We start from the raw sequence: 26,860 nt of genomic DNA on the forward strand, positions 1-26,860 counted from the left end.
TGTAATACCCAATGTTGACATTTGCCCACAGTGGCTTCTCAGGCATCGCCAAACTCATCATGTCGGACACCACCGCACTCGTTCCATATCCCATCAGTCCAGCTCTTCTTGTACCCAACCACAGTGCAGTTCATAGCCCACATTCAGATAAGCCACTTCTGGACCAGCATGGACCGCTACTCGACGCACTCGAGCTAGGCCGTCGATGTCGGTGCTCGACTTGACGATAAACTCGCCTTCCTCGAGGGCAATGACTCTCTTAGCAACCTTGGCCGCCATCTTGCTATTCCATATGCCTTCTTGAATGTGGTTGGTCTCCATGATGTCTATCGCCCGTCGTCGCACTTCCGGGTCTCGGCATTTGGAACTTAAAAAGAACAGTGCTGGCAGTATGCCAACTTCCATATAAAATTGCGGTTGGTTATCGGCTGGTACATCTGCAGCATCAAGCCCGCCCGCCTCTGTTGCAAATTCGACCATTTCGCGGAACTGATCTGTCCACAAATCCCACATCGATGGATCTTCACGGTCGGGTTGATTCAATGCCGCGATATTGATATACAAGTATCGTCTGTGTAGTTCTAACAGTGCAAGCGCCCGCTTGTCCGTTGAGTTCAGGCTGTTCCGGTCAACGGCCCTGCGAAACTCATCAAACGCCTCCGTCCAAGCGTCGAATCGGATGCCCAAAGCCTTGGATTGCGCCATCGTCATATCGCGTCTGTATTGCAAGGCAAGCTTGAGCAAAGAATCCCGCGCCTCTTGAATTGACGACAGTGTTGGCTTAGGTGTCATAGTTACCATGCGAAGCTTTAGCATGGGCGAAATGATGTCGGCAAGCTTGTGATCAATATCACCACCGATAGCCTCAGCCCGAGTTAGTCAGTTATAATACGCGTTTAGGGCCTAGAGCTTACTCACGAGAAAGACTTGAGTCGATATACGAGCAAAAAAAGCCTCCACAAGCCTAATAATGGGCTCAATAGATATTCCCGTAGCGCCGCCAACGTATCCGCCTTTTCTGACCTGCTTCATAGCCCCCTCGATCATTCTGCAGCCGTATTTGAAGAGATACATGGCATTACTTATATTCCTCCGGAGAATCTAGTAGCATGTCAGTCTTGCGACCTTCTTGTTGCCAGCCGACTTGCGATTCTTACCTCAATGCAGATAAATATCGTGCAAGAAACGAGTTGAATATGGAGATATGACGGTCGGTCAGCCCCGGATTTAACAAGCTCGGTAATCGCCAAATTGTATTGACGCAGGCCATATGGCGTTTCACCGCCCACATCATGGCTCCAGTACCGCTCATGATATGATGACAATGCAACCAAAGCATGTCGGATGCAGGTGTTAGAATGGGCCAGTTGGAGGACTCGGCTACTCCACAAGTCGTCTGGTGCGAATGTTCCGAATTGTACAGCAGTGCGCTCTACGAAAAACCGCAATGCCCGGACTTCTTGGGTTGTGCCGGATGAAGAAGCAATGCGAGTCAGAGTCAGAGACGGTGTGGTGACGCCCGTCGCCGGAGGACCATCATATCCGTCGCAGATGCGGCCAGTCTTGCAGCCTATAGAAGACTGTCAGCTTGCCATCTTGTCTCAAAATCGGCCTATGGGGGTTACCTCACATCTTTCACACGCGGGGCGTCCCTCGTCGCACTTGATCCTGCGAACTAAGCTCAGATGTCAGCATTCCTCTTCACGCGATAAGAAAGGAGAGAGCACTATGCAGACTTCTATTGGACACTTGAATTAGAATGAGGCTCTTGGACGAGCAGCGGAACAGACATTAGACTAACTTGCATGTTTTGCAGCCAGTTCGTACTTTGGGGGCCATTGCCCTCTGGCGTTCGCCTGGTTTGACTCGAGGCATCCTCAGCAGGGGGCTTGTGTCATCGAGACACTTTCAGATACATGTACACTTTCGTTGCAATAAATGGCTTATTTTGTCGATATTTGCGCGATCTACACATGGCAACCGTGTACTGGTTTTGCGCAACGGGTGTGCCATGGACCATGAGGACGACGTAAATTTCAGGACGTATCTCGTAGAGTGAAGTGGTCAAACTCTACTCCACAAGTTTATGGTAGAATTTCCCCACAGAAAGGACAACTTCAGATTGGGGAAGCAGTCTGAAGCACCCTGGTGAACCTCCACTTCACATGCCGAACGACGGCACTCTCCGATAATGCAGTGCTTTGAGTTCTGCTCTGAGCTGCTCCAAAGCCCCATAACAAGGCAGTTGTGCTGTGAGGCAGGATCAATAAATTTGTCCATCTTATGGGATTGGGTCGTTATAGACCGTGACGATTCATTTCCTTGGCGTTGGCCAACCCTGGGCATTTGTGTTGTACTGTACACATTGGTTGCTAATAAGGCCGCCATGTCAATCTTTGCCAGTGGAAGCAGAAATTGCCGCTTCTAGCCTGCGTCAGAAATATTCCCTGTCGGGCCAGCAAGCACGCGCCATTCTGGAGCAATGCTGTTCCTCGTCGACAAATACTGACTTGGGCATGGGATCAGGGATTGCGAAGTCCAATATCCAGCTGTATGATGCACCTACCAGTCCCCAAGGCTCATACCGGATTGCTGCTCGTCGTCCGTCGACGGATGGACATGTATATTCCGCGTAAAGACGCTGTGGATTGAGGCGTGTTTGAAAATCCCAAGGGGCTTGTTTATCCCGTATGTCGTACCAGTATGGCCACTTCCGATCTGTGGCGAGCGTGAATATCACTCGTGGTTGAGTCGACAGATATTTTCCCCGAGTATATTGAAGTATAAGCATTTTGATACAGATGCCTCCAGATTACAGTTAGACTCAAATGAAATAGCAGAGGACACTTGAACCCTGATTGCGTTGGCGGAGCTTCTGAAAGTCGACCAGATTTTGCCAGAAAGGTGGACGGAGCGTTCCTGTGTGCACCATGCTTTGGTTTCTCTTCACAATAAGTGGACAGCCGAGTGTGCGACCAGAGGACAGCTACTCCAAGGCCGCCGCATATGGAGAGAGGCGGTGTGTGAAGCTATTCAACAGACCGCAGTGTCTTGCTACATTTGATGCCCTGCAAACTTTGAACTTTGAGGAGGAAGGAGCGACACCTGTTGGTCCCATCAACACAATTCTCAAGGCATTAGTCAGCGTCAAGGCAACATTCACCGTTGGCTCACTGAAGCTACAAAAACGGATTCTCTTCTCCGCATCCCAGGGCTGACAACCAGTTGACCGGGGATTTGCAGCGAACCGAACCGATTCATCTGCCGCGCGTCTGCCATCGGAAGTAGCCTCTGCAAGATGCACGAGCACAGCAAAATACGAAATGGTAGGCTGCAAGCTGCTGTTGACGGCTAGGCGCATGCCGCACAGTGGATTCCAGCGCCCCCAAATGTTGGAACTTGGGGACCCATTGAGACGAAGGCCGACCGTCGACGTTACTACCCTAGGTATCAAACCGTCCGGTCCCGTTGAGCGGACTCTTCGATCCAGGGGTACCGCGAAGTGCCGCTGATGGACTCCGACTCGTGAGCTCCCTACGCCATCGGATCAAGGCAGGACCTGTGTCGTCATTGGTGCGCGAGATGCGGTAGACATCGACGGAAGTGGCCTGCCGATATCTATTCCCGAGCAGCCCACCCTTTCTGACGTTCCGTCTGGCCAGTCCGCATCAGCTGCATTCCCCGCGATGTCGAGAACGCTCCGTGTGGGGTTGATCAACAGCCACTTACACACAATGGATTGCAATTTGAAGACGGAAATGAATGTTGCCTGCCAGGTTAGGCCTATGGCTGAGACATGGATTTTTACCAGCAGACTCTGTCCACGTCTTGTAGCCATAGAAAAACCCGAGAAAGCGGGCCGGGAGAGAGTTGAAGCCTGCGGGGTCGGAACTTCGCCCAAATCAAGCCAGTGGCCACATCTGCCAGTATATATATATATGGCGTCAGGTTGGTGCTTTAGCTAGTGGTCGAGGCACATCTCAAGCCACAGCCAGCTTTCTAAATATTTCTGTGCCAAAACTGCACCATTGTGAGCCAAACCTGGCGTCTTTTAAAACCTGGAAGCTGATCGTCAACTTTGGCATGGCGCTGACAGAGTACGTGTTCTCGCCATCGGCCGCGCTGGCTATTGTTGGCTTGATATTGTCATCTTACATTTTCGACTACTTTGTGACGAATGGAAAGCTGCGCGGGATCCCAGCGCCGTTCGGCGCGCAGTTTTCGAATTTATGGCTATTGATGGTTTGCCGACGAGGAGATCGATTCAAGACCGTCGACGAGTACCATGCGAAGCTGGGCAAAGTAGTGCGCATACAACCGAACCATGTTAGTATCGCAGACGATGCAGCGATTCCTACCATCTATGGTCACGGTAATGGATTTTTGAAATCGTAAGCAAAATCTGGAGTCTCTATGGAACAGATCACACCAGAGTCGCCAGACCACGTGGGCTAACGCTGATGATTAGCGAGTTTTATGATGCTTTTGTGTCCATTCGCCGTGGCCTGTTCAACACACGAGTCAGGCACGAACACACCCGAAAGCGAAAGATGGTCTCTCACACCTTCTCTACCAAGTCTGTGGTTCAATTTGAGCCGTATATTCATGAGAACTTGGACTTGTTTGTGCGACAGCTTGACAAGCTGGTTGAGCAAAGCTCCCACAGGACACAGGGTGGGAAGCCGGAAGCACACCTTGATGCACTATTGTGGTTCAACTTTCTCGCTTTCGATGTTATCGGTGACTTGGCATTTGGCGCGCCGTTTGGAATGCTTGAAAAAGGGGCAGACGTCGCCGAGATTAAGTCATCGCCAGATAGCCCACCGATCTATGCCCCGGCTATCGAGATTCTGAACCGAAGAGGGGAAGTGAGCGCAACGCTGGGTTGCTATCCGCAACTCAAACCATACGCATCCATGCTTCCTGACCCGTTCTTCAGCCAGGGTCTGAAAGCTGTACAGAATCTCGCTGGGATTGCTATTGCTCGAGTCGAAAGCCGAGTTGAGAATCCTCCAGACGTGGACCGTAAGGATTTGCTTGCCCGGCTCATGGAAGGCAAAGACGACAATGGGCAACCTCTTGGTCGTGAAGAGTTGACTGCCGAAGCACTGACACAGCTGATTGCCGGAAGTGACACGACATCCAATTCCTCCTGCGCTCTTATGAACTACCTGATCCGCGACCCGCGTGTTTTACAGAAACTTCAAGCTGAGCTCGACGCCTCGATCCCCAAACATGTCGATGTTCCAACATATGACATGGTTCGTGATCTTCAGTATCTTGGATGGGTTATCGACGAAGCCTTGCGTCACCACAGTACGTCTGGCATTGGACTGCCGCGTCAAATTCCACCCGAGTCCCCCGGTGTTGTCATCCAGGGATATTTCTTCCCCAGTGGTACCGTTCTTAGCGTGCCCACCTACACCGTGCATCACTCCAAGGACATCTGGGGAGAAGATGCGGACGAGTATAAGCCTGAGAGATGGGAGAATGTCACAACCAGGCAAAAGAACGCCTTTATTCCTTTCAGCCACGGGCCGAGGTCTTGCGTGGGACGAAACGTGGCAGAGATGGAGATGAAGCTGATTTTGGCCACTTGGGCAAGACGCTACACGGTTACTCTCCGACAGGGACCAATGGAAACCAGAGAAGGATTTCTGAGGAAGCCTCTGGGCTTGGAGGTGGGCCTATCACGAAGGTAGTATCAATGTATTTTACTTTTTGTCAAGAAATTGGAAGGAACTTGAATGCTCAATTTCCGAGAATTGTATATGGTATTGGGTAGCGGAGTCTGTAAGAGCAGCCGGTAAGGGGTTACATGATATGCAAATGAAATCTATGCTTGAAACTGCAGCGACATGGTCAAATTTCTACCTCGGTATTTGCTCAACCGCTTAAAATCTACTCATCAGGCCCCTCCAAAGGCTCGTTAGAAGCTGGTATCCATCTTGCTTCCAAGTCGGGGTCCTTCTCAAACGCCTTGTCAAACGGCCACATGGGCCTCCGGATGCTATGATGACCCAGCCTCTCCAGATCCTGATCGACGCCACCAGGAGTCAAGGCCAGCATCCAGCCTTTGGCCATGTCATATAGCTCTGGCTCCAGATACCCAATCTTGACAATCACCACATCTGCCGCCCTCGGCCTGAGGCCCAACTCGGTAAAGTCTCGTTCCTTGTGATACGGCTTCCGCAACTTGGTAAGAATAGCATAGACGGAGCCCACCTGCAGCACAACTTCGGTCTCGGCATCCCGGTCCCCATGCTTGACGGCGCAGACTCTGCCGGTCATTGTGAGCGGCGGCGCGTGGATGCTGTCGACCTCGCCGCCGGCCGTGACCGTGACTGTCGCGCCGACGCCCGCCTCTGCCGCGGCGGCCACGGCCTCTGGCCCCGGCACGCTCGCGTATATGACGGTATACCCGGAGCCGGCGTCCTGGAACTCGGGGCGCTCCAGCAGCCGGGTCAAGCCCCAGGTTACGTCCCCGGAGCCCCCGGCCGTGGGGTTGTCTCCCGAATCCGAAATGAAATACGGCCTCTGCGAGGGTGGAGATGCGACTGCCGCATCGAGGCACTCTGCGTAGGACCCTGTGGGCGCGACGAATTCAAAAGCAGCGCGGGCGTCCCAGAATAGTCTCGCCAGCCGCTCTGCTCCCCTGGCCACGGTGTGCTTGTCCCAGCCTGTGACCATGACGACGGCACGATTCCGCGGCTCATCTGCCCAGGCGTACCCGACCCATATCGCTGCGTCGACGACGCCCTCGGTTGCTTCTACCTCTGGAACGGCGGCGTAGATGTGCTTTGCGGGTTCTGTCCGCGTGGAGGTTTGCTCCCCGGGCAGGAGGACGGGAATGGGAACCCAGGCCTTGAGCGGCCGCGCACCGGGAGGTTTCGACTTCAAGACGCCGACTAGGTTCCTACACGCGCGCTCCTTTGTCTCCATGGCGTCTTCGTGGGGGGCCATCCGGTAGCAGGTGATGAGGTCGCACATGTGGGCGAGGTCCCGGGACACGTTCCCATGGAGGTCCATTGACGCCGAGACGATGACGTGGGCGCCGGTGACGCGGCGAATCCGGCGGAGGAGCTCGGCTTCGCTGTCGTCGATGCCTTCTACCACCATGGCGCCGTGGATGTCGAGCCACAGCCCGTCGAGTTTGTGGAGGGCAGCAATGTCCCGGAGCCGGTGGAGGATCTCGGCGGCCAGTGTTTCGAAGGCGTCGCGGGTTACGACACCGCCGGGGAGGGCGTGGCCGATGAGGGCGCCTTTCCATTCTGCATCTTGGCCGAGTGGCTGGTCGGCGTGGAGGAACTGGTACCGTTGGATGATTTCGTCGCCTCGTTTGGGGTGAAATGCGGGGGCGAGAGTCCGTGATGGGGTGAAGGTTGATGTTTCGCAGGCGAGGCCGGCGATGGCGATGATGGGACGACGGACCATGGCTATTGAGGTTGGCTTTGGCTGACACGGCTGGGGTGATGACCTAGTTTTGGGAACTTGTAGCCTGAGAATGAGATGCTGCGTTGGCGAGAATCCTCCGCCCAAAATATCCCGCCCAACACGTAGAGTCATAGACTCTACTGTCGTCTCGGTAAGCCAAGTTCATGTTTGTCTTTTTCTAATACCCCGACGCCACATGCAAGCCTGGCGTAGAAGCGTTGCGGACCATCACCATCTTTTGAAGAGCCGTGGGTTGTACGGAACCATCTGCGAGGGGAAGGTGACGGTGAGACATGCCGCCAGTCCCAATAAGCATCCTTTGGTTATCTGGTCCCGCGTTTCGCTACGTATCGTGGTTTTAATTTCCCGTCTTCTGAGTTGCCGTTGCTGGCACATTCCAGCTGCTATCAGGGTTACATTTGCTAGCCGTGCTGCAGTGTCGTGGATAAACCCCATGACGCCTCCATTCCCTGCCCACCCGAGTCGACTTGGACGAGTTCAAGATGGAGATGGAACGCCTAACGAAGCTGATTCTCGAATGATGCTTGGCTATGTCTTGAGTCTCGACGGGGACCAACCAGACGTAGGCTCATCTTGTCCCTGCCGCAATTGCAAGGCACAAACCGTCGTCAGCTTGCCATGTTGCGATCAACACCATCGGGAACTTGGCTCCCCTCGTGGACTCCCGAGTCCACATCGACCTTGTCCGTCTTCCTGATGCTCTGCTCCGTGGTCCAGTCCACCACGGGCGGCTACGACGGATCCATGCTCAACGGACTCAACATCTTGCCTTCGTACACTGACTATTTCAAGCTCACACCCGCGACGCAGGGCCTCAACACGGCGTCCGTCTTCATCGGGGGTTTCTTCGGCCCCATGGTCGGGGGCGTCATGTCTGATAAACTCGGACGGCGACCAGCCCTGTTCTGGGCATCCATCATCACCATGGCTGGCATCGTCCTGCAGAGCGCGGCGCAGAACGTAGCCATGTTTGTCGTGGCTCGCGTCGTGCTCGGATTCGGGGGCGGCATCAGCAACGTTGCCGCCCCGGTGTATCTCAGCGAAACCTTTCCAAGTCGCTGGCGTGCCTGGGGCGTTGGTGTACGTATTCGCGACAAGTCGTCGACTCTGAGTCTCTAACACGCGGTCCAGCTGCTGAACAACTTCTATTACGTCGGTGCGCTGATGGCGGCGGGCGTTACCCTCGGCACGGGCAAGTGGGATTCCACGTGGGCGTGGCGATGCCCGTCTCTGTTGCAGGGTGTCTTCTCCCTTATTTGCATTCTGATTCTGCCTTTTGTTCCAGAATCTCCTCGATGGCTGATTCGCCAGGACCGATATGAGGATGCTCGGTTGGTCGTGGCGCAGACCAACGCCGATGGCAATTTGACCGATCCTGTTGCCATGACGGTCTATCAGGAGATCGTCGACACGCTGGAGTGGGAGAAGAAGCAAGGCCGGACGATGAGTCCCCTGGAGATTGTCCAGAACCCAGTGGCGAGGAAGAGGGTTCTAATTGGCGGTTCTGCTGGGCCGTTTTCATGCATCGCCGGCAATATCATTGCGTCGTACTATCTGGGCAACGAGCTGAGCACCGCGGGAGTGACGAGCTCCGATGACCAGCTGAAAGCGGCAAGTACTCTGCAATCACTACGGCAAAGTGTGCCTGACTAACGGTGGGAAGAATGTGGTTTTGAACGTCTGGTGTTTGGCGTGCTGCCTCGCCGGCACACAGCTCGCAGCTTCGTGGGGACGCAAATCTACCGCCCTGCTATCGCAAGGGCTGCTGATTGCCTGTCTGTTCATAATTGGCGGTCTTTCGAAGATCTATGCCGACAACCCTGGTGGAGCGTCAAAGGGCCTCATCTACGGCGATGTCGCAGTCATGTTCTTGTTCCAAGGATTCTATTCCATTGCCTGGACGCCCTTGCTTACTCTTTATCCCCCCGAAGTTATGGACTACCCAACTCGGGCCAACGGCGTTGCGTTTTCGCAATTCACCCTCAATGGTTTGGCGTGAGTATCCTCTTGCACGTCGCTCTCGTTCTTGCTGAGATGGGCTAACGGCTGTAGGATGTTGCTCGTTTTCGTCATGCCAATCGGTCTGGATAACATTGGTTGGAGACTGTACATGATTAACGGATCGTGGGACGTTATTACGTTTCTCCTCATTGTAAGTTAATGGGGGTAATTCTTTTCCATGGCGACAACGGTACTGATGTTGATTCTAGGCTGTATTTTGGGTCGAAACAAAAGGCAAGACTCTCGAAGAGATTGATGCTATTTTCGAGCGGGAGAGGCATTCATCCGCGCCTGGTGTAGAGGACGTGAGAAAAAGGAGAATAACTGTTGATGAGGTTCAGATGGAGAAGCAGTTGCAGCATCAGGATGTCCGAGTGCGTGAAACTCTTGGCCAGTGAACATTGCAACAGCAAAGAAATATGTCCATGATCCATAATGAATGATATCCCTGTTATGCGATGCTGGCTTCAGACTTGATTTGACCGTGTTTCAGTGTATTACCTTGATGTGTACCGCTTTCGATACTCCATAACACGCGCCAGTTCACAAGGAAAGACGAGCTGAATCCAACCTGGTCTATATGGGTATGATGAGAATGCCACACACTTGGACGCGAAGGGGAAGAAATCATCTTGAAGAGGGGCGTTCTGTCGCTACATGGCCCCCGGCGGCTGCATTTGTGGAAGCGAGTGAACATTGAAGATTGTGGCCGGGACTACCCTCTGAACCCATCTCATGACCGAAGGCTCTTATGCCCTCTTGACATATGTGAAACCAAGACAAGGTGTATGTCAAGGCGACGAGCTAGAACTGTTCTTCTGGCAGCAAAGTGGCCAGTTTCTGAAACCTCAATATTCTGATATTCATAACCCTATACTTGAGTCGTAGATTGACCGCCTATAAATAATTCTCCAGGTTTCCGAATCTGTATTGGACTTCAAATTCTGCGGATATATTCCCATAATTTGTAGTCTGGGATGGAAATTGTATTTAGCCGTCGCCATCTGTATACACCCGCACACCGCAAGACGTGACCATACACTACGAGCCATGCTGTTGCTGCACATTCGGCCGAATACTATTTGCCTGTCACCACGGTACCTTCGGTCGGGGCTGGGCCAGACGGCGCCTCCTTATGTTGAGTGACAGAAACAGACTCCGTTTTGTCGTTCGGCAGAGACTGATCTTCAGCAAACTGATACAACGGCGGGAATGGAGCAACGTCTCGTCCAAGGACGTGCTTGTTGAGGTACCAGGGCAGCTTGCGGAGGTAGTACCCGCCGTGCTCCCTGTTTTTCATACTAAAGACACTGTCGAGCTCTTCCAGCGTGAGGTTCTTGGTCTCGGGCAAGAAGAAGTAGGCAAAGACCCAGCCCAGCAAGTTCCAAGCGGCGTACCAGCAGAATGCGCCAGTGTTGCCGTAGGCCTCAACAAGAGACGGCCAGCTAAAGCTGATGATGAAGTTGAAGCCCCATGTCACTGCCGTGCTGGAGGACATGCCGATATCGCGGATATGCAGGGGAAACGCCTCGGCGCTGTATGTAAACGGCACCGGTCCCTCGCCTGGCGAATAGACAACCATGAAGAGGTACAAGCCCGTCGTGACACAAGCCAACTGAGCGCGACCGGGGATGTAGAAGGAGAAGCCGGTAAATAAGAGACACAAGGCCATCAGAGGAAACGTGGTGAGCAAGAGGTTGCGGCGACCAAACGTGTCGATGGTGTAGATGGCCGGAATGGCGAATATCCAATTGATCAACCCCCCTCCCATGGACGCCAGGAGAGCTTGAGAGCGATCGTAGCCGGCATTTTGGAAAATGCTGGTCGAGTAGTAGGCAATGACATTTACTAGAGATTTCCATTAGTTAGGCTTGCCGTGCTTCAGCGTATATATCGTGCCGCAATGAAAGTTCTTACCTCCGCAGAATTGTTGCATAAACTAGGGAACAAGCAAGTTAGCTTTCCCGAGTATAATTAAATGTCAACTTGAATTAGATTAGACATTTTACCCACCATCGTGAACCATGCGCTCTGAGCCGCACGGCGATTCCGCCTCACGGTGAAAAACTCCTTGAGAAGATTCCGTCCCTCCCTCTCCTTCTTCTCAATCTCAAGAAGCTTATACGCATAGTACATGTCCCGGGTCGCCTGCACAGGGTGATGCCGCAGACGCAGCAGCGACTTGAGCGCCTTGTCGTATTTGCCCTTCTCCATGTACCACCTCGGGCTTTCCGGACAGAAATACACCTGCAGCATGACAATCAGAGGCGGGATCGAGGTCGAGCCAAGCATCCACCTCCACTGGGAGTTTCGCCCCAGGAAATCGGTGTGCTGGAAGGCCACCGAGACCACGAAGCCGAGACAGATCCCAAACGCCGTCCACATCTGCCACATCATGGTGAGCGCTCCCCGTATCGTCTTGGGCGTGGATTCGGCAGAGTACACGGGCGTAGTGCTCGACTTTGCGCCCACGGCAAAGCCGAGCACGAATCGAGCCGCGAGCAAGTTGCCAAACCTTTTTCCTCCTCGTTAGTAACAACCAACGAGCGGCATGGTGTGGCGGCAGGGTTAAACACGTACGAATCGGCGACGGCCATCCAGAAGCCCGTGACAACCGACATGAAGCACGAGATGAAGATGGTGAATCTCCGGCCGCCGATTTTGTTCAGGATCGGGTTCGTCCAGCACCCGATGAGTGCGGAACAGAGGTACGGAGCGCCGTTCATCAGACCTTGCAACAGGGGGTCTCTCAAGCCAAACTCCTCGTAGTAGAATTCCTGACCAGGACCTATTATTTAGCAGCTACCAGACTTGGTACACCCGTTAGAAGGCCGTACCTGTGCGCCGTTTACGGCTGTTTGGTCCATTCCTTGCACAATGGCTGAACCGGCGCAGAGAGTGCAAAGAAAGTAGAGCATGAATGGCTGGCTCCATTTATTGGTGATTTCCCGTCGCAGCACCGTCTTTTCCTCCTCATTGAGAAGATGGACGTGCTCGAAGCCGCCGCTCGTGTTCATGACCTGAGCGATCAAGGCTCCCTTGCGAAAGGCCTCCCGATACTCGCCCAGGCCCTTTTCGTCCACGAAGGCGTCGGCATCGGCAATGAGTTGCTCCCTGGTCATCCCGATCAAGGGGTTGCGTAGGAGAGCCGCTGTCGATGGCTTCCGCTCATTGGTGAAGTTGGCCGAGTTGTCGCCATGGCTTGAGTTGCGACGGAGCACAGACTTTTCGTCGTGGTTGGGCGACTCTATGTCTGTTCGAGCGGGTGGCATTTTGTGTTTGAATCGGGGTTTCTCGAGGATCTGAGCGTGTAAGTCAATGGCCTGTATATACAAGATGTTTACAACGGCTTATGCAGACGACATGGACGCGGACTTGGTTGACCGGCCAAGACTGCCGCAAGGGGTGAAAGGGATGGATTTTGGAATTGGATCATGTTGCAGGAAACGGGGAGACGGCTCCAGTTATCTACTTGGCTTCATGTCACATACGACCATGGGACCGGAAGCTCTGCGGAGAGACCATGGCGATGGGCCGTGACAGACAGACCCATGTATTGCGCTCATCCGGTTAAGCATAATGTAAAAGCTGCTCGGCAAAGAAGGCTACGTGGAGAAAATAGCACCATGTGGATAAACCAAGTCTCGGCATCAGCATGGTGAAGCAACTTCCATGGCAGTGATGGTCGCCAAGAGTTGCCAGAAAGAGAACCTGACCATCATCACCAACACGTCCAGCGGCACAATGACGTAATGAGTCCGGCGTTATAGTTGACTTCTGATCTATACAGTAGCCCAAAGAAAGATTGAGAGTGCCTGCTATCGTTTCTTCAAGGTCAATCGGGGGCCGGGATAGCAGACACACTCTTGCAAAACGCTCGACGACGAACTAACTAATAAATTGTAACCACAATAATCAAGTCAGATCGGGCCACCCACTCCACACTCGGAGCGCAACTCATGCCGATCTCTTGAGCACCAGACCCCTTTGTTGATGAGCGCCAAGCTCAACTTCTCCAACATGCCAAGTACAACGGCCCACATGATACATCCGCCGAGAACAGCGGTATTATGAAACGGCGTTTTTAGAGCAGTTAGCTGTTAAAGAATTCTGCTGCCTGATCCCAAGCTTGCCGCATTAAGGTTATTCGTTGCACGGGGCTTTAATCTCCCCAGTGCCGAGAAGCTTGGCCAATCTTGCGTCGCTTGGCACGAGAACAGGCGGTATGCCACAACAAGCTTGATTCGACTACGGATCGAGGTTGTGAGTCGTGACGTTCAGGTGGCGGGAGGCCATTCATGATGTGGGCGTGGTATGATCCAGCCTCGTTGATCTTGATGGCTGGTTTAATATATCTAGGCCAGACATCGACGGATACACTTCGCTATGCCCCTGGACTAGATAGTCAATGGGCTGAATCTCCCTGACAAGTTCAAAAATGATTGACTTTGATGAAAGTTGTTATCCAGGTTATGCAGCGTTGCCTATAGCATATTATCCTCCGCCCCGGATATAGAAGCTATTGTCCGGACCTGCTATATTGAGTGACACTTTGGCAGGTCGCATCGCCCATGATCTCGCTGGCTGATGCATCTAGAATGTAGCTCATGTGCCCGTCTTGTATGTGTGATTTCCACAGGGTTGGGCAACCCAAGAAACCATATAGGCTTCCTCATTGCTTACAACTCCACGCAGGAAGCCGTCAACGTCTTGTCTTCATACCCAGATGATTCATCTACATAATTACTCATACAAGTGTTCCAATACATTATACTCTGTCCATATGTTTTGTTCCAGATGATTGAATATAGGCTATAGACAGAGAAAACACATTGCAAATACACACATGACTGTGTCTGTCCCAATATCTAGGATTTCCCGAGGACGATCACGCTTCGTTACACACAACTCTCCGTTTGTGTCAATCGTCATGAATATGAAACCCAGCTGATATATATCCCCAGGCCCTCAGCAAGGCGGGTTGCTTGGGTGAACAGATTGCACTCACTTATCTGGAGCACACGTTGACTGGGGATCGCGTCCCCGTTGGTAAGAAAACCGGTTGCAGATCTCGCCATGTTCATACCAGACACGTTGGGTGAAGATAAGATGAACATCTGGGGCCCAAATATAAGTGTCATTTCAAGGATTCCAGCCATAGAAGGAGTGTAGAGTCAAAAGAAGCACTGAAATAGAGCACAATAAGGGGGAAGAAGATCCTAAGAAGGTCGCACCGGTCAATATCTAGCGAGGTAGACGGAACGAATGGATGTCACACTCGTAAGTTCATTAGATACAGTAATACATACATATTCGGTATCTAATCAAGTAATACGCCTTGCTGTCCCTGAAGCACTCAGTGAGATGAAACAACAGCGATTGGCGTTATCAACTTGTGATGGAATTCGTCCCCGGGAAAAGTCACAGCATCTTCGGCCATGGCCTCCTCGCGGATTAAACCAATAGCGACTTCCATATTAGCACGCCTTGCTTGCTTCAGATGTTTCAACTTGAGCGACCAGCTTGGTGGACTTTGCGAACTGGGTGTATTCCACGCTCGGTTGAAGCCGCAATGCGTCCAGGGGCCGAAGAGTAATTTGGCAAACCGGCCATCCGATTGTCCAAAGTAATTCGTAGGCATCTTGTCATTTACACCTGCCCATCATCTCCCCCATTGTCCATATAATCCACGGGGCCACATCCTAATTTCACGACGCTGTCATGGTCCCTCGCCTCCTTTTGGGCCAGCCGTCACCAGTCATACTCATATCTGAACCTCTGAACAAATATGATTCACATGTAGTACTTTCCTCTTCCACGGGGGCAGCAGGGCACCCTCTTGAAAAGCAGTATGTAGGGGAATCGCCGCTGACGATACAGCTGCAGGCGTTGGAGAAAACCATAGACGACCAAAGAGCTTGGGGTTGGTGCCTTATGAAGAATATGAGGCGTATAATGAAGGAGGCAGTAAGGATGGGAAAGTGAGGCCCGAGAATTGCTGGCTTGGTACCGAAGCTTACTCGGTCTGCGAAGAAATGGTAATCGATTAGGACATGTGAGTTGTAATGTGCCAGAGACTCATGACTGAATATCGCCAACTGTACACAGTCACACACAGAAAAGGGGATGCTTGATTTGACTCCCGTGTACTTTCCTTGATCTCCCGCTCTTCGTGTTCCTTCCACCACATGTTTACGCTGCTGCGTTACTCATCCCAGCCTTGATTCACTGGGCCACAGAATCATCATGCTTCCAATTCACCAACATTTTGTGCACCGAGTATGCAGTCACAGAGAGCGCCAGAAGCAGCAGACAGTCGTTCCTCTTCACGGCTCGATTTGATACGTGGTCACTAATTACATGGCCAACTACAGCAATTACGCGCTGGCTCCGTTTGCCAGTCGTACCCGTGGTACACAAGCTCGACAATGTGCATTTGTTCAAAACAGCCTCCATCCGACATTCACTGCATGGACATACTCCTTTGGTCTCGGCTTCTCGCTACCTCACCTTTTGTTACGCTTGGGCTGCACATCACGGAATGACATTTCTTCGACACCGGAGCGATCCGAGTTCATCACATCCACAACGACATATATAAAGCCCTCGCCAAGCCCGTACGATAGCACCAACAGCTCTCTCATGCGAGGTGTTACAGCATACAGATAATGGCAGATTACCGTCTCCTCCAAACATGGAGCAGCAGGATCCTCATGACGACCTCAGCCCCCTAGCCGATCTAACCTCGGCTGCGCAAGAACGGCTGAGCTACGTGAGGGCCCAGGGATCTCGACGACTATCACGCCAGGCCGTTCTCAACAGGTCGCTGAGTTTTGGTCGCCCAAATTTCGAGCCCGTCGTACCGTCGCCCTTGGGTCAGCCGAGTTGGAATCAAGAGAGTGTGCCCTCGCCAGAGTCGCCGGTTGAGCAGAACAGCGACGATGACGGACCGCGTCTCGATCAAGGTTACGACAAGGAGCCAGTCGTATTGCATCCGGCCGGCCTAGAAAGAGTATCTCCCGAGGTTTGGGCCCGTTGGTATGTCGAGCAGAGAGATGATGGGTCAGCGCAGGCTGCCGGCGTTACGGAAAGGTCAGCGTCTCCGATACAGTTGCTTTCAGAATATTCAGATCCAGACTTTACAAATACCTCTTTTCCATTCTTCTCTCCACAGGAGCCTATAGGGCCGCCTTCACGGTCACCTGCTGCCTCGATATCATCCCGGCTGGATTCACTGCCGTTGGATGCCTCCAGTACCGATCCGCCGCGACCCCCTTCACCGTCTACCGCCACGTCTAATACCTCCGGCAGATGGACAAGTATTAACGCTCCATCGACGTCCATTGAGAGAGGTGCATCTTTGGGGAATAGTATTCGGCGACCAGTTTCACCAGCGCTAGACGGCAGCTCAGCAGACCTATCTTGGCTGTTGTAGCATCTGCCACAAGGCTCTGATTCAGTGTGGGTTCGTATTAAAAGGGCCCTGGGTAAACGGTAGAGAATGTTTTCTATATTTATGATAATGTCAGCGGCATAGACAAGGAAGCGCAAGCAAAAGAGGTGGTGGACAGTTGTTAAATCCGATCTAGACAGTTCTCAACTCGCCATCAAATAGCAGCAAATCAACCCGCCTCTCTTATAGTTCTCAAACAATTATCTCGGTGCCTCAGTTTATGTCAGTTAGGGGAAGAGGGAGACAAATCCTTTATCTTGCTCTGTCTTCGCATGCCCTATTGTTGCCAGTAACCCTAACGGTTGCCATTTCTTGCCATTCCACTGCTATGAGAGATGTACACAACAAGAACGAAAACGTACAGGTTTTCATAGAGTACACACAATTAATACGTCGTCTCCAGTGATATTTACCAAGCATGAGCACTTGGCAGCGGAACGATCATATCCAAAAACTGCACAAATGACGCCCACGACGCTCCCGTCTTTCATGGCAAGTGACGCAATTGCATCAGAATTGTAACTGCAAACTAAAACGCATAATGGCTCCAGTTTATACTTTTGCTTTCGAAGTTCTTGGCTCTTTGATGGCCGCCTTGTGCCGCCAACGCGGTGGCAACAAAGTCGAGTCAAATCCAAGTCGCATTTGATGATGCCGAGGGCACAACACAAACGATCCAGACAATCCGCCAAGGATCTGAACAGGCCCAGATACGGGATGTGGTAGCTACAGAATCGGATCGGGCGCTGTTATCACGTATTCACTCCATTTACGTCGAGATTCCATGTAAGTGGATTTGTATGCCAAACCACCAACCCGCATCTCGGTACAGACTGATTACCGAAGGTTTAAAAAAATGGTAGTAACAATGTCCTTGGATATCTTGGATGATAGAAATAAAGATTATTCGGATAAACCAGTCGCTCGCTCGTGGACGTGGAACTATGCAGATATTCTATAGTAATCAGTCTGCGATGGCGTCACGCATGTTCCACGAGAAAGCTCACCTTGAATACCAAGCTCCAAACCAAGTTCTACAAGACATCATCGTCTGCAAGCAACATGATGGTTTCTCGCTGTCCTGCTGAGAAATTACTCCGCCGGCCGCAAGCCATCATGTTAGTAGCATAGCATAACGCCGAATGCAGCATCACAACACTTGGAAGACCATGCCACATCAATAATGGCACACAGCTTTCCCCTACGCCGACATCCTTTGTACTCGGCCATTCTAGGTAAAAGTCCACTCCCCCCGTGCCAGTCTCATAACCCCGCACGTCGATCAGACGTCCACAACTCTGGGGAAGCATGGTTAATCCTAGATTCCGGGTAATCTCAAACTTCCCGAAATTAAGAGTTCAAACGGCATCCTCATTATCCTCGGAACTCCAACGGTCCCCGAGGACATCTCCGAACGCACTACGGAGTAGACGGCTAATATATCCCGCCGTGGCTGCCGCGTCCCTGGGACTACATCAAGCCACTTCGTCTCGCTCACCACGGTGTGAACCCGGGATGACCCGGCCTCGTCAGCCCCTTGAATAACAACGTTTCACAATCTTCCATCAAATTACCCCAACGGGGATAGTTACGTGGGGTGCGTGACTGATCATTGTTTGTGTGGGCGATGTGACGACGGATACTACCCCCATTTTGAATCTAGACATGGACCTATGGGTGGGAGATCAATTGTGGACTGATTTAAGCATAATGTGTTGGGGACAAGAAGATGGAGTTGGTGTTTCAACACGCGAATGAGAGAACTTGAAAATGCGGTATTGTATCAACTGTATTTGGGCGGTCAATGATTCGATCCCAGCGCCGCCAAGACATGTTCAACCGTTGTCAAGAATATTTTTGCCATGAAGTCGCAAAATGGTATTCAGCATGCAAATTCTTCAAATTATAACCAAGAAATCTAACCTAATGACGTGCTATCGTCAAAAAAAGGAGAGGAGGGTATCATAATCTATGCAACCGTCGTGGTCTTCCTCTCCTCAATGTGCTGTCCAGCGCCGTGTGTCTCTTCAGCAATACGCTGTTTCTCATTATAAGCCATGTCCTGCTGTTCAGCGTCCCGGTTGCCATGCAGACCAATCTTATACCAGGGGAGATCGAACAGGCGATCCATGCTCTCGAGGGTGCGGCCGCTGGTCTCAGGAACAGAGAACCAGACCCAGACGCCTCCCAGGATGGTGACCGCCGCAAAGCACCAGAAAGTGCCCATGGGTGAGATACCACCGTCAGAAGTGGGAAGCAGCATATTGGGGACAGCACGAGAGTTGCCGTACTGGTTGGCGAAGTGCAGGGTCATGGCCCACGAGGTAGCCAGAGCACGAATTCTCAGGGGGAACAACTCTGCAGTCAGCAAGTACTGCATCGAGTTCCACCCAAGAGCCCATCCGCAGCCTGAGACATAGATCATAGCAATGGCTCCACGGCTGGCGGGGACCTTTGAAGCAGGCAGGACATAGTGTTTGACAGTGCCCAGCTCAGGAACAGCCGTCAAGAAACTAGCGACATAGATCATGGAGATAGCTTGCAGGGTGATACCAGTGAGCAGCGCACGCTTTCGGCCAATGACATCCACCAGGAAGAGGGCGCAAAGCACCGCCGAAACAAGCTTCACAATACCAAAGACGGCAGTGACAAGAAGGCCCTCCTCGCTACCGGTGATGCCGAGAATCTCGAACAGATCAGGTGCGTAGAGGGTGATGGAGCCAGCGCCGGACCATTGAGACAGCAATTGGACCATGGTGGCGAGGTAGACACGGTAGAGGTTGCTCTTGTCCAGGAACATCTCTTTGAGCTTGCCAGCCCAGCCAACCCCCTTGGTGGCTTCGAGCTCATGGTCCAAGGCGGCCTGAATACTTGCGATTTCGCGCGTGACGTACTCGCCATCGGGCGCCTGCTTGCGCAAACGAGCCATGACATGAGTAGCCCTCTCATTCTTGCCCTGTTTGACGAGGAAGCGGGGAGATTCGTATTGCATAAAGGTCAAGATGAAAATGATGCCGGCCATCATGATGTGCAAACTTGTGGGGACAAGCCACTGATTGTGGCTTGAGCTGGGGATGTTGAGCCTGCAGCCATAGTTGGTGAAGTATGCCAAGACGATGCCGATGTAAACAGCTCCGGTGAAGAAACATGTGCAAAGGCCTCGAACGGAAGCGGGCGCGACTTCGGCAATATAAATAGGGCTATTTCACAAACCGTCAGCAAATTAATTCATACACATGAATCTCTTCCGACAGAGCTGCCCGGCGGAGGAGGCTGAGCACCTCAACACCACGAGCCCATCCATGACCAGGAAGAAAAGAAGGCGTTGTAACTTACCCCACGACAGGGGTCTGTCCCACGCCAAGGCCTGCAATAAATCTCCCCGCATAGATGGCGCCGAGATTGCCATTGACACCTCCGATCATGAAGATGATGATGCCGACGACCCAGAGGACGCAGAGGAACCGAGTGGCCATGATGCGGCCGATGCGATCGCACACAAGGAAAGCACTATGGTTTGTCAAAATGTCAGCCAATGCGCACCGCCAAATGGTCCACGCTCTTTTTCAAAAAAGCTGTCGCGTGGTGCAAACCAGACAGCTCACGCGCGCACATGACGCCACGGCTGCAGCGTCCTGCACAAACCATGCAAGCCAAAGGGAGACAGACGGATACTTACATCAAAGCACCGGCGACGGAACCAATTTGCACCATGGCCGACACATTGGCCTTGATGTTGGCTTGCTCGACAGAAGAGAAGGACTTGTAGTCGATGGTTGACTGGAAATCAGGCGAGTTGAAGGCCCCGGAGATGAGACCCTCGTCAATACCACGAGCAGCACCGAGAAGACCAAAGGACACCACGGCAAACCACAGGCGCCAATTGAAGACCCCGTCGGGTTCCCCAAGGTTCCCAAGGCGGAAGATGTTGACGGGTTTTTTCACACCGCCTGCCATGATGCTGCGGTGCTTTGGGTAGGCTCTTGGTTGATGAGACGAGTCGAAGACTGGGGTATAGGAGAAACTAGAATCAGAACCACAGAGACGCTTTCTTGACAAGACGCAACGAAGAACGGTGCACGCGGCGACAGGTAGGCGGGTGTTGTGACCTTCATATATGTATGCACTCCGTAAATTGGAGGAATTTTCTGGGGTCTGGGGTTTCGCGTTCTGGGGTCTGGGGAACGAAACAGGCCCGAATGACCGAAGTCGCAACCTCTTTCCCAAAGCATAACCTTAACCGTGGAGAAATGAACAAGCCGGACTGGACATATATACCCCGGTCTATTCTCTCATGCGGCAAACCAGTTCCAGAGGCTCACAAGACGGCCAGAGCCATGGTACTCCTAGCTTCTGCTCAATACCCGAGTCGGCAACTGGGCGCAGATTCAGCCACCGTAACAGGGCCGAATCAAAGGATGGGGGAAGCACACGAGACTATCCAGGGATGCAAAGGTAAACGGTGCACACGATCATGAGAGACGACCTGGAGGGGGCGGGCCATTGATGCACCGACACATGCTTGTTTGACTAGTAGTAGTACTAGCAGGCAAAGATCCAAGTGCTTTGGTCTGTCGGTGTGTCCATCGTATGCTGAGCATACATATGTACCGTAAGGCATTGCCTGCTTCGAGAACAAACTCTAATCATTCCTAGGGGCTGCAGATTTCGTGGCGGCGCCGCGCGCGATTTTGCCGGCATGGTTCATGGTCCGCCGGCATGAGGCCACAAATCCACCTCAAGTTCGCCAGCTGACTCAAAATAGGTCGGGGGCGAAATACCAACAATGGTATTCGCAGAGAGAGAGAGGCCACCACAACACCGGACATTTTCGAAACCCACACAGAACTCGGACAGCAGTCCGGGGCGCCACGCTGGTCTGGTGGGTCGAAGCATGGCGGGTTCCAAATGTCCAGCCGCATGAATTGAATGCATTAGTTGCTCGTCTTAGCAGGGCAGCCGAGGTCGGTGGCTGCTCGTCGCTTTTGTTCACCTTCACACCTGGGGTTGTGGGCTTCCACGAGGCGCGACACACTGCGATGTGACTCTGGTCCTGGTGACGATGTTTTACATTGGTCAACTTTGTTGTCTTCTCCAATTTTAGACATTAGCTCTGCAGTCAGATGTCAGATGAAAGGTGCCAGAAAGAAGAAAGAAGGGCAAAGCCCAGAGTCGGTGGTGATCTGCCGGTTGTCTCCAGAGGGCTTCCCATGGACATCTCTCATCATGTTTTTTTGTTGTTGACTGTCCCGACCGTCTCCGCACAATCCACCTCTTTACTCCAGGGATAATCCAACCCGGACAGCCAGACCGACGCCATTCTACACTAGACTGCTGCTTTCAAATAGCCGCATGGTTGCTCCCCACGTCGCCAAGAGACCCCCCCACGAAGAAGCCCTCCGATTTGGGGGTAGACACGAGGTGACGAGCCGCATCACCACCATCTAGGCCGTCAGGCATCGCAAGCCGCCATTGTTAAGAAACCTATATCTCGGCCAACGTCCGACATCCAGGTCTGTCGTTAGCCAGCAACTATTTTCTCAACAGCCCTCGTCCCATCTCCGCCACAGGGCGCGCAACGCAGCGCTTGCCCTGTCTCGTCAATGACGTTATTGGAAAGCGCCTGTGGGATGTGGGTTGCCGATGAGTTGTGTGACCAGTTTGCTGGTTCTGACCCCTGGCTCCAGGTGGGTGAGGGGAAGTTGGTTTGCCCACAATCCAACAATACCTGAACCCCTTTGAAAACCACCAATCACTTTAGAACAAAGGGTAAAAAGCCCTGGTGCTCGAGTGGTGCCACTGCCGGGTTTGGTGCATGATGGTGGTAAGTCCAGGGCAAGCATAACCAATGGTCCGTATCATCTTGACTCGCTGTCGTAACCTTCGAGGGTGGCAATGACTGCTTTCCATTTCATCAAGTTAAAAAAGCCAGAGTTGCAATTCTGCCGCAATAAGGTTATGGCACACATCAAAATTGCATCATACGGTACACAGAATCTTCCGATATGCTGCATTGCGATTCCTTGATGCCATTCATATTGTTGCTCCGGATGTATTGCCTGTATTTGCGATGACTTGTCATTAATGACTTGGACAGCATCGTTTCGTGTGCGGAATGAATACCTTCGTCAGTTATGAATAGTCAATTCGTATATCCAGCTATTAGACAGCGGTAGTTGCAAATATTGATGCTTAATGTGGATCGTGACGATCAACTGAGAAGCATCTGACCATGTACGCCCAGACTCGAGCCGCATCCATTGCCTGCAAGCCATCACGTAAGTGGGATTGATTCCGTCCGCCACCACAGATGCCGTCGGGCAAGCCGGCAATCCGCCAAGTTTTTCGGAGGCAGGCAGCGGACGGAACCGCTTTTGTCCCCTCTTGCTTACTGCCCCGTTGCGGTTCAACTTCAGTTCAAGTCTATCCGATTCATTTTCGCTAGTTGCAGGGTTCGTCGTTGCAAATAAACCTCGCCAATTCAGGGCAGTTTTAAGTCGGCATTCGTGTTATGTCTGGTAACCTGACCTTACCGCCATTTCATTACCAGACACTGCCAAGAGAGCCGCTGAACTGATTCTCGTGTATTGTCATACAAGATAAAATGGTTTCGCCAATCATGTGGTTCTGGAAGCAACGGATGCAAGGATCCCTATGCGTCAGACAATGACACATGACGCCCGTGGTTCACGTTCATCTCCCGAGCTTGCAGCTACGCCCAATATCGTGCCCAGATATCATGCTCCTTCTTCGTCCCAAGGAACTTGAACTCTAATTCTACTATGTCTTGAAACCCCTCCTTGATTTGTGGTGCTTTATATCTCGAGGCGAAGCCCGTGAAGGCTAGTTTTGGTAGGCGTTGCCTTGCTTCCGGATTTAACGACTGATTGTGAGCTCGAACTGCATCATTGTGCTCACAAATATGAAGCGGTGTCTTGAACCAAACGCATCGGATGGGGACCTTCGCTTTGGACGCAATATCCACCCACAACGCGCGTGTTTCAGGGTCAGCATTCGTATTATCTAGCACTTTGTCAGCTCTTTGTAGCATAACAATCGAGACCGTGATGCACACCCACCAACAGCGACGGAGCTTCCCTCAGACAATAACTCCCTGGCAGCCTGAAGACATTTATCCCGGCTTTTAAGAGAGTCCTGGTTGACTCTCTCATACCCTAATGGCCTGAGATACCTCCAAAAGAATGTGCTCTTTCCAGCTCCCGGTGGCCCGCAGAATAATACCACATCCTTTTCATTCTTCCTTTCAAACACTTTAGAAGGTCCCTCAGACGAAGATACCGCCTCGTCAAATGGAAATTGTGCGACGTCAAAATCTCGAGCAAAGTCCCTTGGCTTTTCCCCCAAAAAATATTCCTCTGGAGTTTTGTAAGTAATTCCCGCATTGTGGGCAAAGTTCCTATCCGAGCAGCTGAAGTCTTTGGCTTTTGCCACGAGACCCTCACTACCAGAACCGCTGAGACCAGCAACTCGACCGCCCGCATCGCCCACGAAGAAGCTGTGTTCCAAGTCGACCTCGTTTTCTGGGATGTCGTAGTCTTCGCAAACTTCCTTCCACATTCCTGTGTTAGGTTTCCTGTAAATATCCCTTTCGGTTGCGGCGTAAACACTTATCGGGATATCAAGACTGTTGAGAATAGCACTGCACTTTTGCTTGAATTCGGTAACTCGCTTCTGGACATTTGCCTTTGGGCCTTTATATGATGGATCGAAATGCAACGTCATTCCTCCCTGGTTGGATAAAATGACAACTTGATAGTCCTTCTCCTTGTATAATTTTTGGAGAATCCCGGGAACTTGTGGGTGCCACCACTTCCAATCTGTCGCATCACTCGCATGTTTCTTTCCAGAGCTGGTCGTGATCAAAGTAGAATCCAAGTCGAATGCTGCAATCTTTCTTCTGGGCTTCTGCCCGGAATTGTGTGCCTCAGGTACATATCGACCGACTAGCAATGTGGCAGGAACATCGTCATTCGGACCGCGTTCAGACCAAGTCGTTCGATCCTTAGGCTTTTGTGAAGTTGGAGTAAAAAAGTTGGCTACCGCTGACTCTGAGCAGTTCAGTCAGTGAATCTTTGTCACTGGACCTGCATGTATACGAATACCTACTAGTCGTTGTGCTCTGCAGAGACCGTTTGATAGGAGGGGGCGAAATGGGTGCTTCCCCAGCTTTCCGTTTGCTAGCAGAATGTGATGGCGCCATGCTATGAAAATCGCACTCTTGCAAAGTATCATATGGCTAAGCTTTACGCAAAATATAATTGCAGTCAATCAGTGGCATTAAACCAAGCCAATGTGGTACAAGATGAAGTTGCTGTCTAAAATTCAGGATGCGCGTGAGCAAAACGGCTGCACGCGAGACGCTTAACGCGCGATCACGTGCTAGGTGGGCAAGTAAATTGTCCCACAACAGCCTAGGGTCGTGGACCATTCACGATCTGATCTTGATAATGATCTAACGCAACAGAGGGCGAATTTATGCAAACCGAGAACATCTATGACATTTTCCCTGTTTTAGATGAGCGTTTGAGTTTCGAGCAGGCCTATTCCCAAATTGCCCGGCTCAGACGTGACTCTTTCGCCAAGGATACTCGCCTCGGTACTTGAGGCCGCCTGTTTGATAAATCGTCCTCGCGTATACCCAGCACATCGCCATCTCCTCATAATGTACGAACTATTCCTCACAGCCTTGGTTGAAGACAAGGACTTCAACGCAGCATGTGCTGTCCTAAGTGGCTTCTGTGCCATGTCACCCTGGGAGACTGTGAACAGAGTGCTCTACTTGCAAGGGCCTCCAAGACCTAGCGGCATCACAAACCAGTCATCCATTGATAAGCCCCTACGGAAAGACCTGGCATTACTATGGAAAGAGCTTCATCAAAGCCTCAGCCGCCAGTCATGTATCCTTCAGGTTAGATACGAGATTGTTAAAGACCGAGACATGGGCCCCTCTGCGGCACCTATGGATTTGGACAGCATGCCTGGTGTATTGCGATGGGCAGATTTCCCAGATCCTCCCCATGGAAGACCATTGCTTACTCAAAGAAAAATGGTGGAAATTTGGGAGCAGAAGAAGCTTCTGCCAATTATGCGAGATAATAATTATAGGTATGCAGGGTCTCAGATTAGGGGAGACTTCCGCCCAGCTGACATGCGCCAGGTTTAAAACCGAAATACTGGAGGAAAATTACAGGTTTTTTCGAGAAGAAATAGAGTTCTGTCTTACTCGACAGTATTTCCTGAGATCGATTGGCGATTATGCGCCATTAGAGTCCAGAGGTGGCCAGCAACCAAGTCCTCTCACATCACTACCGGCCTGGGATGCTGTAACTCCAGTCGACATGCAAAATCGCTGGATCCTCCTAGTCAAATCCCACGTTGTCCAAGACAATAAACCAGACGACATAAAACTAGCTCAAGATCAATTGTTGTCGATTCGGGGAGAGCTAGAGGGGGCATTTGACTTCAAGATAATTGACCGCAAGGTCCATGATACCCGGATAGCCCAACAGCAGCAAGGGATCCAAGCCTTGCCCCAGAAGGTTATGCTAGGCAAGGCTTAATACCAACTACGTGAGAACCCTGACTACAAGTAGTTCTTCGTGGCGCCTCGAAGGTGTAACAACAGCCGGTTGTGCTCATCAGATCAACATGTTGCATAAGCTGGACTTGCTCCATGCGATATGATTGATGCAGCCGCCCTTCAAATTACCTCGAACTAGAAGACATTATCAGGACAGCTACCTCGGTGGCCATCAAGATCACAAGGGGCTTCAAATAGCACCCCATCAATTATAACGTTGGTGGCAAAGCCTAATTGGCAGTTAAAAGGTAGATAGGATTTAAATAATTATCGTGTCAAACCATTTCAACTTACATCCCTCGCCCGTCCGACTTTTCAGTCATTCAATAACACAAGCACCAGAAATATAC

General features: G+C 51.8%; 11 protein-coding genes across 11 annotated transcripts; 5 read left to right on the plus strand and 6 right to left on the minus strand.

The window, feature by feature from the left end:
- Positions 1 to 93: 93 nt before the first annotated feature.
- atnN_1 (Aspercryptin biosynthesis cluster-specific transcription regulator atnN) lies at positions 94 to 1,839 on the minus strand (the record flags this gene model as incomplete). The annotated part of the gene is made up of 5 exons (XM_014694057.1): positions 94 to 864; positions 919 to 1,101; positions 1,158 to 1,570; positions 1,631 to 1,668; positions 1,802 to 1,839. The coding sequence occupies 5 exons, from the start codon at positions 1,837 to 1,839 to the stop codon at positions 94 to 96; spliced, it is 1,443 nt and encodes a 480-aa protein (XP_014549543.1).
- Positions 1,840 to 2,930: 1,091 nt separating this feature from the next.
- On the plus strand, positions 2,931 to 3,218 carry G6M90_00g009720 (uncharacterized protein; the record flags this gene model as incomplete). The annotated part of the gene is made up of 1 exon (XM_066129674.1): positions 2,931 to 3,218. One exon carries the CDS (start codon positions 2,931 to 2,933, stop codon positions 3,216 to 3,218), a length of 288 nt encoding a protein of 95 aa, XP_065985644.1.
- An 865-nt stretch (positions 3,219 to 4,083) lies between these two features.
- bphA (Benzoate 4-monooxygenase) lies at positions 4,084 to 5,702 on the plus strand (the record flags this gene model as incomplete). Its single annotated transcript, XM_014694056.1, has 2 exons — positions 4,084 to 4,391; positions 4,469 to 5,702. The coding sequence occupies 2 exons, from the start codon at positions 4,084 to 4,086 to the stop codon at positions 5,700 to 5,702; spliced, it is 1,542 nt and encodes a 513-aa protein (XP_014549542.1).
- Positions 5,703 to 5,901: 199 nt separating this feature from the next.
- Positions 5,902 to 7,434, minus strand: mlrC (Microcystinase C; the record flags this gene model as incomplete). The annotated part of the gene is made up of 1 exon (XM_014694055.1): positions 5,902 to 7,434. The coding sequence occupies one exon, from the start codon at positions 7,432 to 7,434 to the stop codon at positions 5,902 to 5,904; it is 1,533 nt and encodes a 510-aa protein (XP_014549541.1).
- A 639-nt stretch (positions 7,435 to 8,073) lies between these two features.
- On the plus strand, positions 8,074 to 9,854 carry LAC12_0 (Lactose permease; the record flags this gene model as incomplete). The annotated part of the gene is made up of 5 exons (XM_066129675.1): positions 8,074 to 8,535; positions 8,587 to 9,066; positions 9,119 to 9,450; positions 9,508 to 9,607; positions 9,666 to 9,854. 5 exons carry the CDS (start codon positions 8,074 to 8,076, stop codon positions 9,852 to 9,854), a joined length of 1,563 nt encoding a protein of 520 aa, XP_065986003.1.
- A 680-nt stretch (positions 9,855 to 10,534) lies between these two features.
- On the minus strand, positions 10,535 to 12,728 carry G6M90_00g009760 (uncharacterized protein; the record flags this gene model as incomplete). The annotated part of the gene is made up of 5 exons (XM_014694053.1): positions 10,535 to 11,304; positions 11,374 to 11,395; positions 11,470 to 11,971; positions 12,037 to 12,233; positions 12,294 to 12,728. The coding sequence occupies 5 exons, from the start codon at positions 12,726 to 12,728 to the stop codon at positions 10,535 to 10,537; spliced, it is 1,926 nt and encodes a 641-aa protein (XP_014549539.1).
- Positions 12,729 to 14,812: 2,084 nt separating this feature from the next.
- G6M90_00g009770 (uncharacterized protein) lies at positions 14,813 to 15,097 on the minus strand (the record flags this gene model as incomplete). The annotated part of the gene is made up of 1 exon (XM_066129676.1): positions 14,813 to 15,097. One exon carries the CDS (start codon positions 15,095 to 15,097, stop codon positions 14,813 to 14,815), a length of 285 nt encoding a protein of 94 aa, XP_065985977.1.
- Positions 15,098 to 16,150: 1,053 nt separating this feature from the next.
- On the plus strand, positions 16,151 to 16,891 carry G6M90_00g009780 (uncharacterized protein; the record flags this gene model as incomplete). The annotated part of the gene is made up of 1 exon (XM_014694052.1): positions 16,151 to 16,891. One exon carries the CDS (start codon positions 16,151 to 16,153, stop codon positions 16,889 to 16,891), a length of 741 nt encoding a protein of 246 aa, XP_014549538.1.
- Positions 16,892 to 18,878: 1,987 nt separating this feature from the next.
- qa-y_1 (Quinate permease) lies at positions 18,879 to 20,866 on the minus strand (the record flags this gene model as incomplete). The annotated part of the gene is made up of 3 exons (XM_014694051.1): positions 18,879 to 20,109; positions 20,246 to 20,419; positions 20,589 to 20,866. The coding sequence occupies 3 exons, from the start codon at positions 20,864 to 20,866 to the stop codon at positions 18,879 to 18,881; spliced, it is 1,683 nt and encodes a 560-aa protein (XP_014549537.1).
- A 2,755-nt stretch (positions 20,867 to 23,621) lies between these two features.
- pnk1 (Bifunctional polynucleotide phosphatase/kinase) lies at positions 23,622 to 25,130 on the minus strand (the record flags this gene model as incomplete). The annotated part of the gene is made up of 3 exons (XM_014694050.1): positions 23,622 to 23,932; positions 23,989 to 24,978; positions 25,037 to 25,130. 3 exons carry the CDS (start codon positions 25,128 to 25,130, stop codon positions 23,622 to 23,624), a joined length of 1,395 nt encoding a protein of 464 aa, XP_014549536.1.
- A 462-nt stretch (positions 25,131 to 25,592) lies between these two features.
- G6M90_00g009810 (uncharacterized protein) lies at positions 25,593 to 26,490 on the plus strand (the record flags this gene model as incomplete). Its single annotated transcript, XM_014694049.1, has 2 exons — positions 25,593 to 26,035; positions 26,088 to 26,490. 2 exons carry the CDS (start codon positions 25,593 to 25,595, stop codon positions 26,488 to 26,490), a joined length of 846 nt encoding a protein of 281 aa, XP_014549535.1.
- Between the last annotated feature and the right edge of the window lie 370 nt (positions 26,491 to 26,860).

Source organism: Metarhizium brunneum, chromosome 1, assembly GCF_013426205.1.
Source record: "Metarhizium brunneum chromosome 1, complete sequence".
NCBI lineage: Eukaryota > Fungi > Ascomycota > Sordariomycetes > Hypocreales > Clavicipitaceae > Metarhizium > Metarhizium brunneum.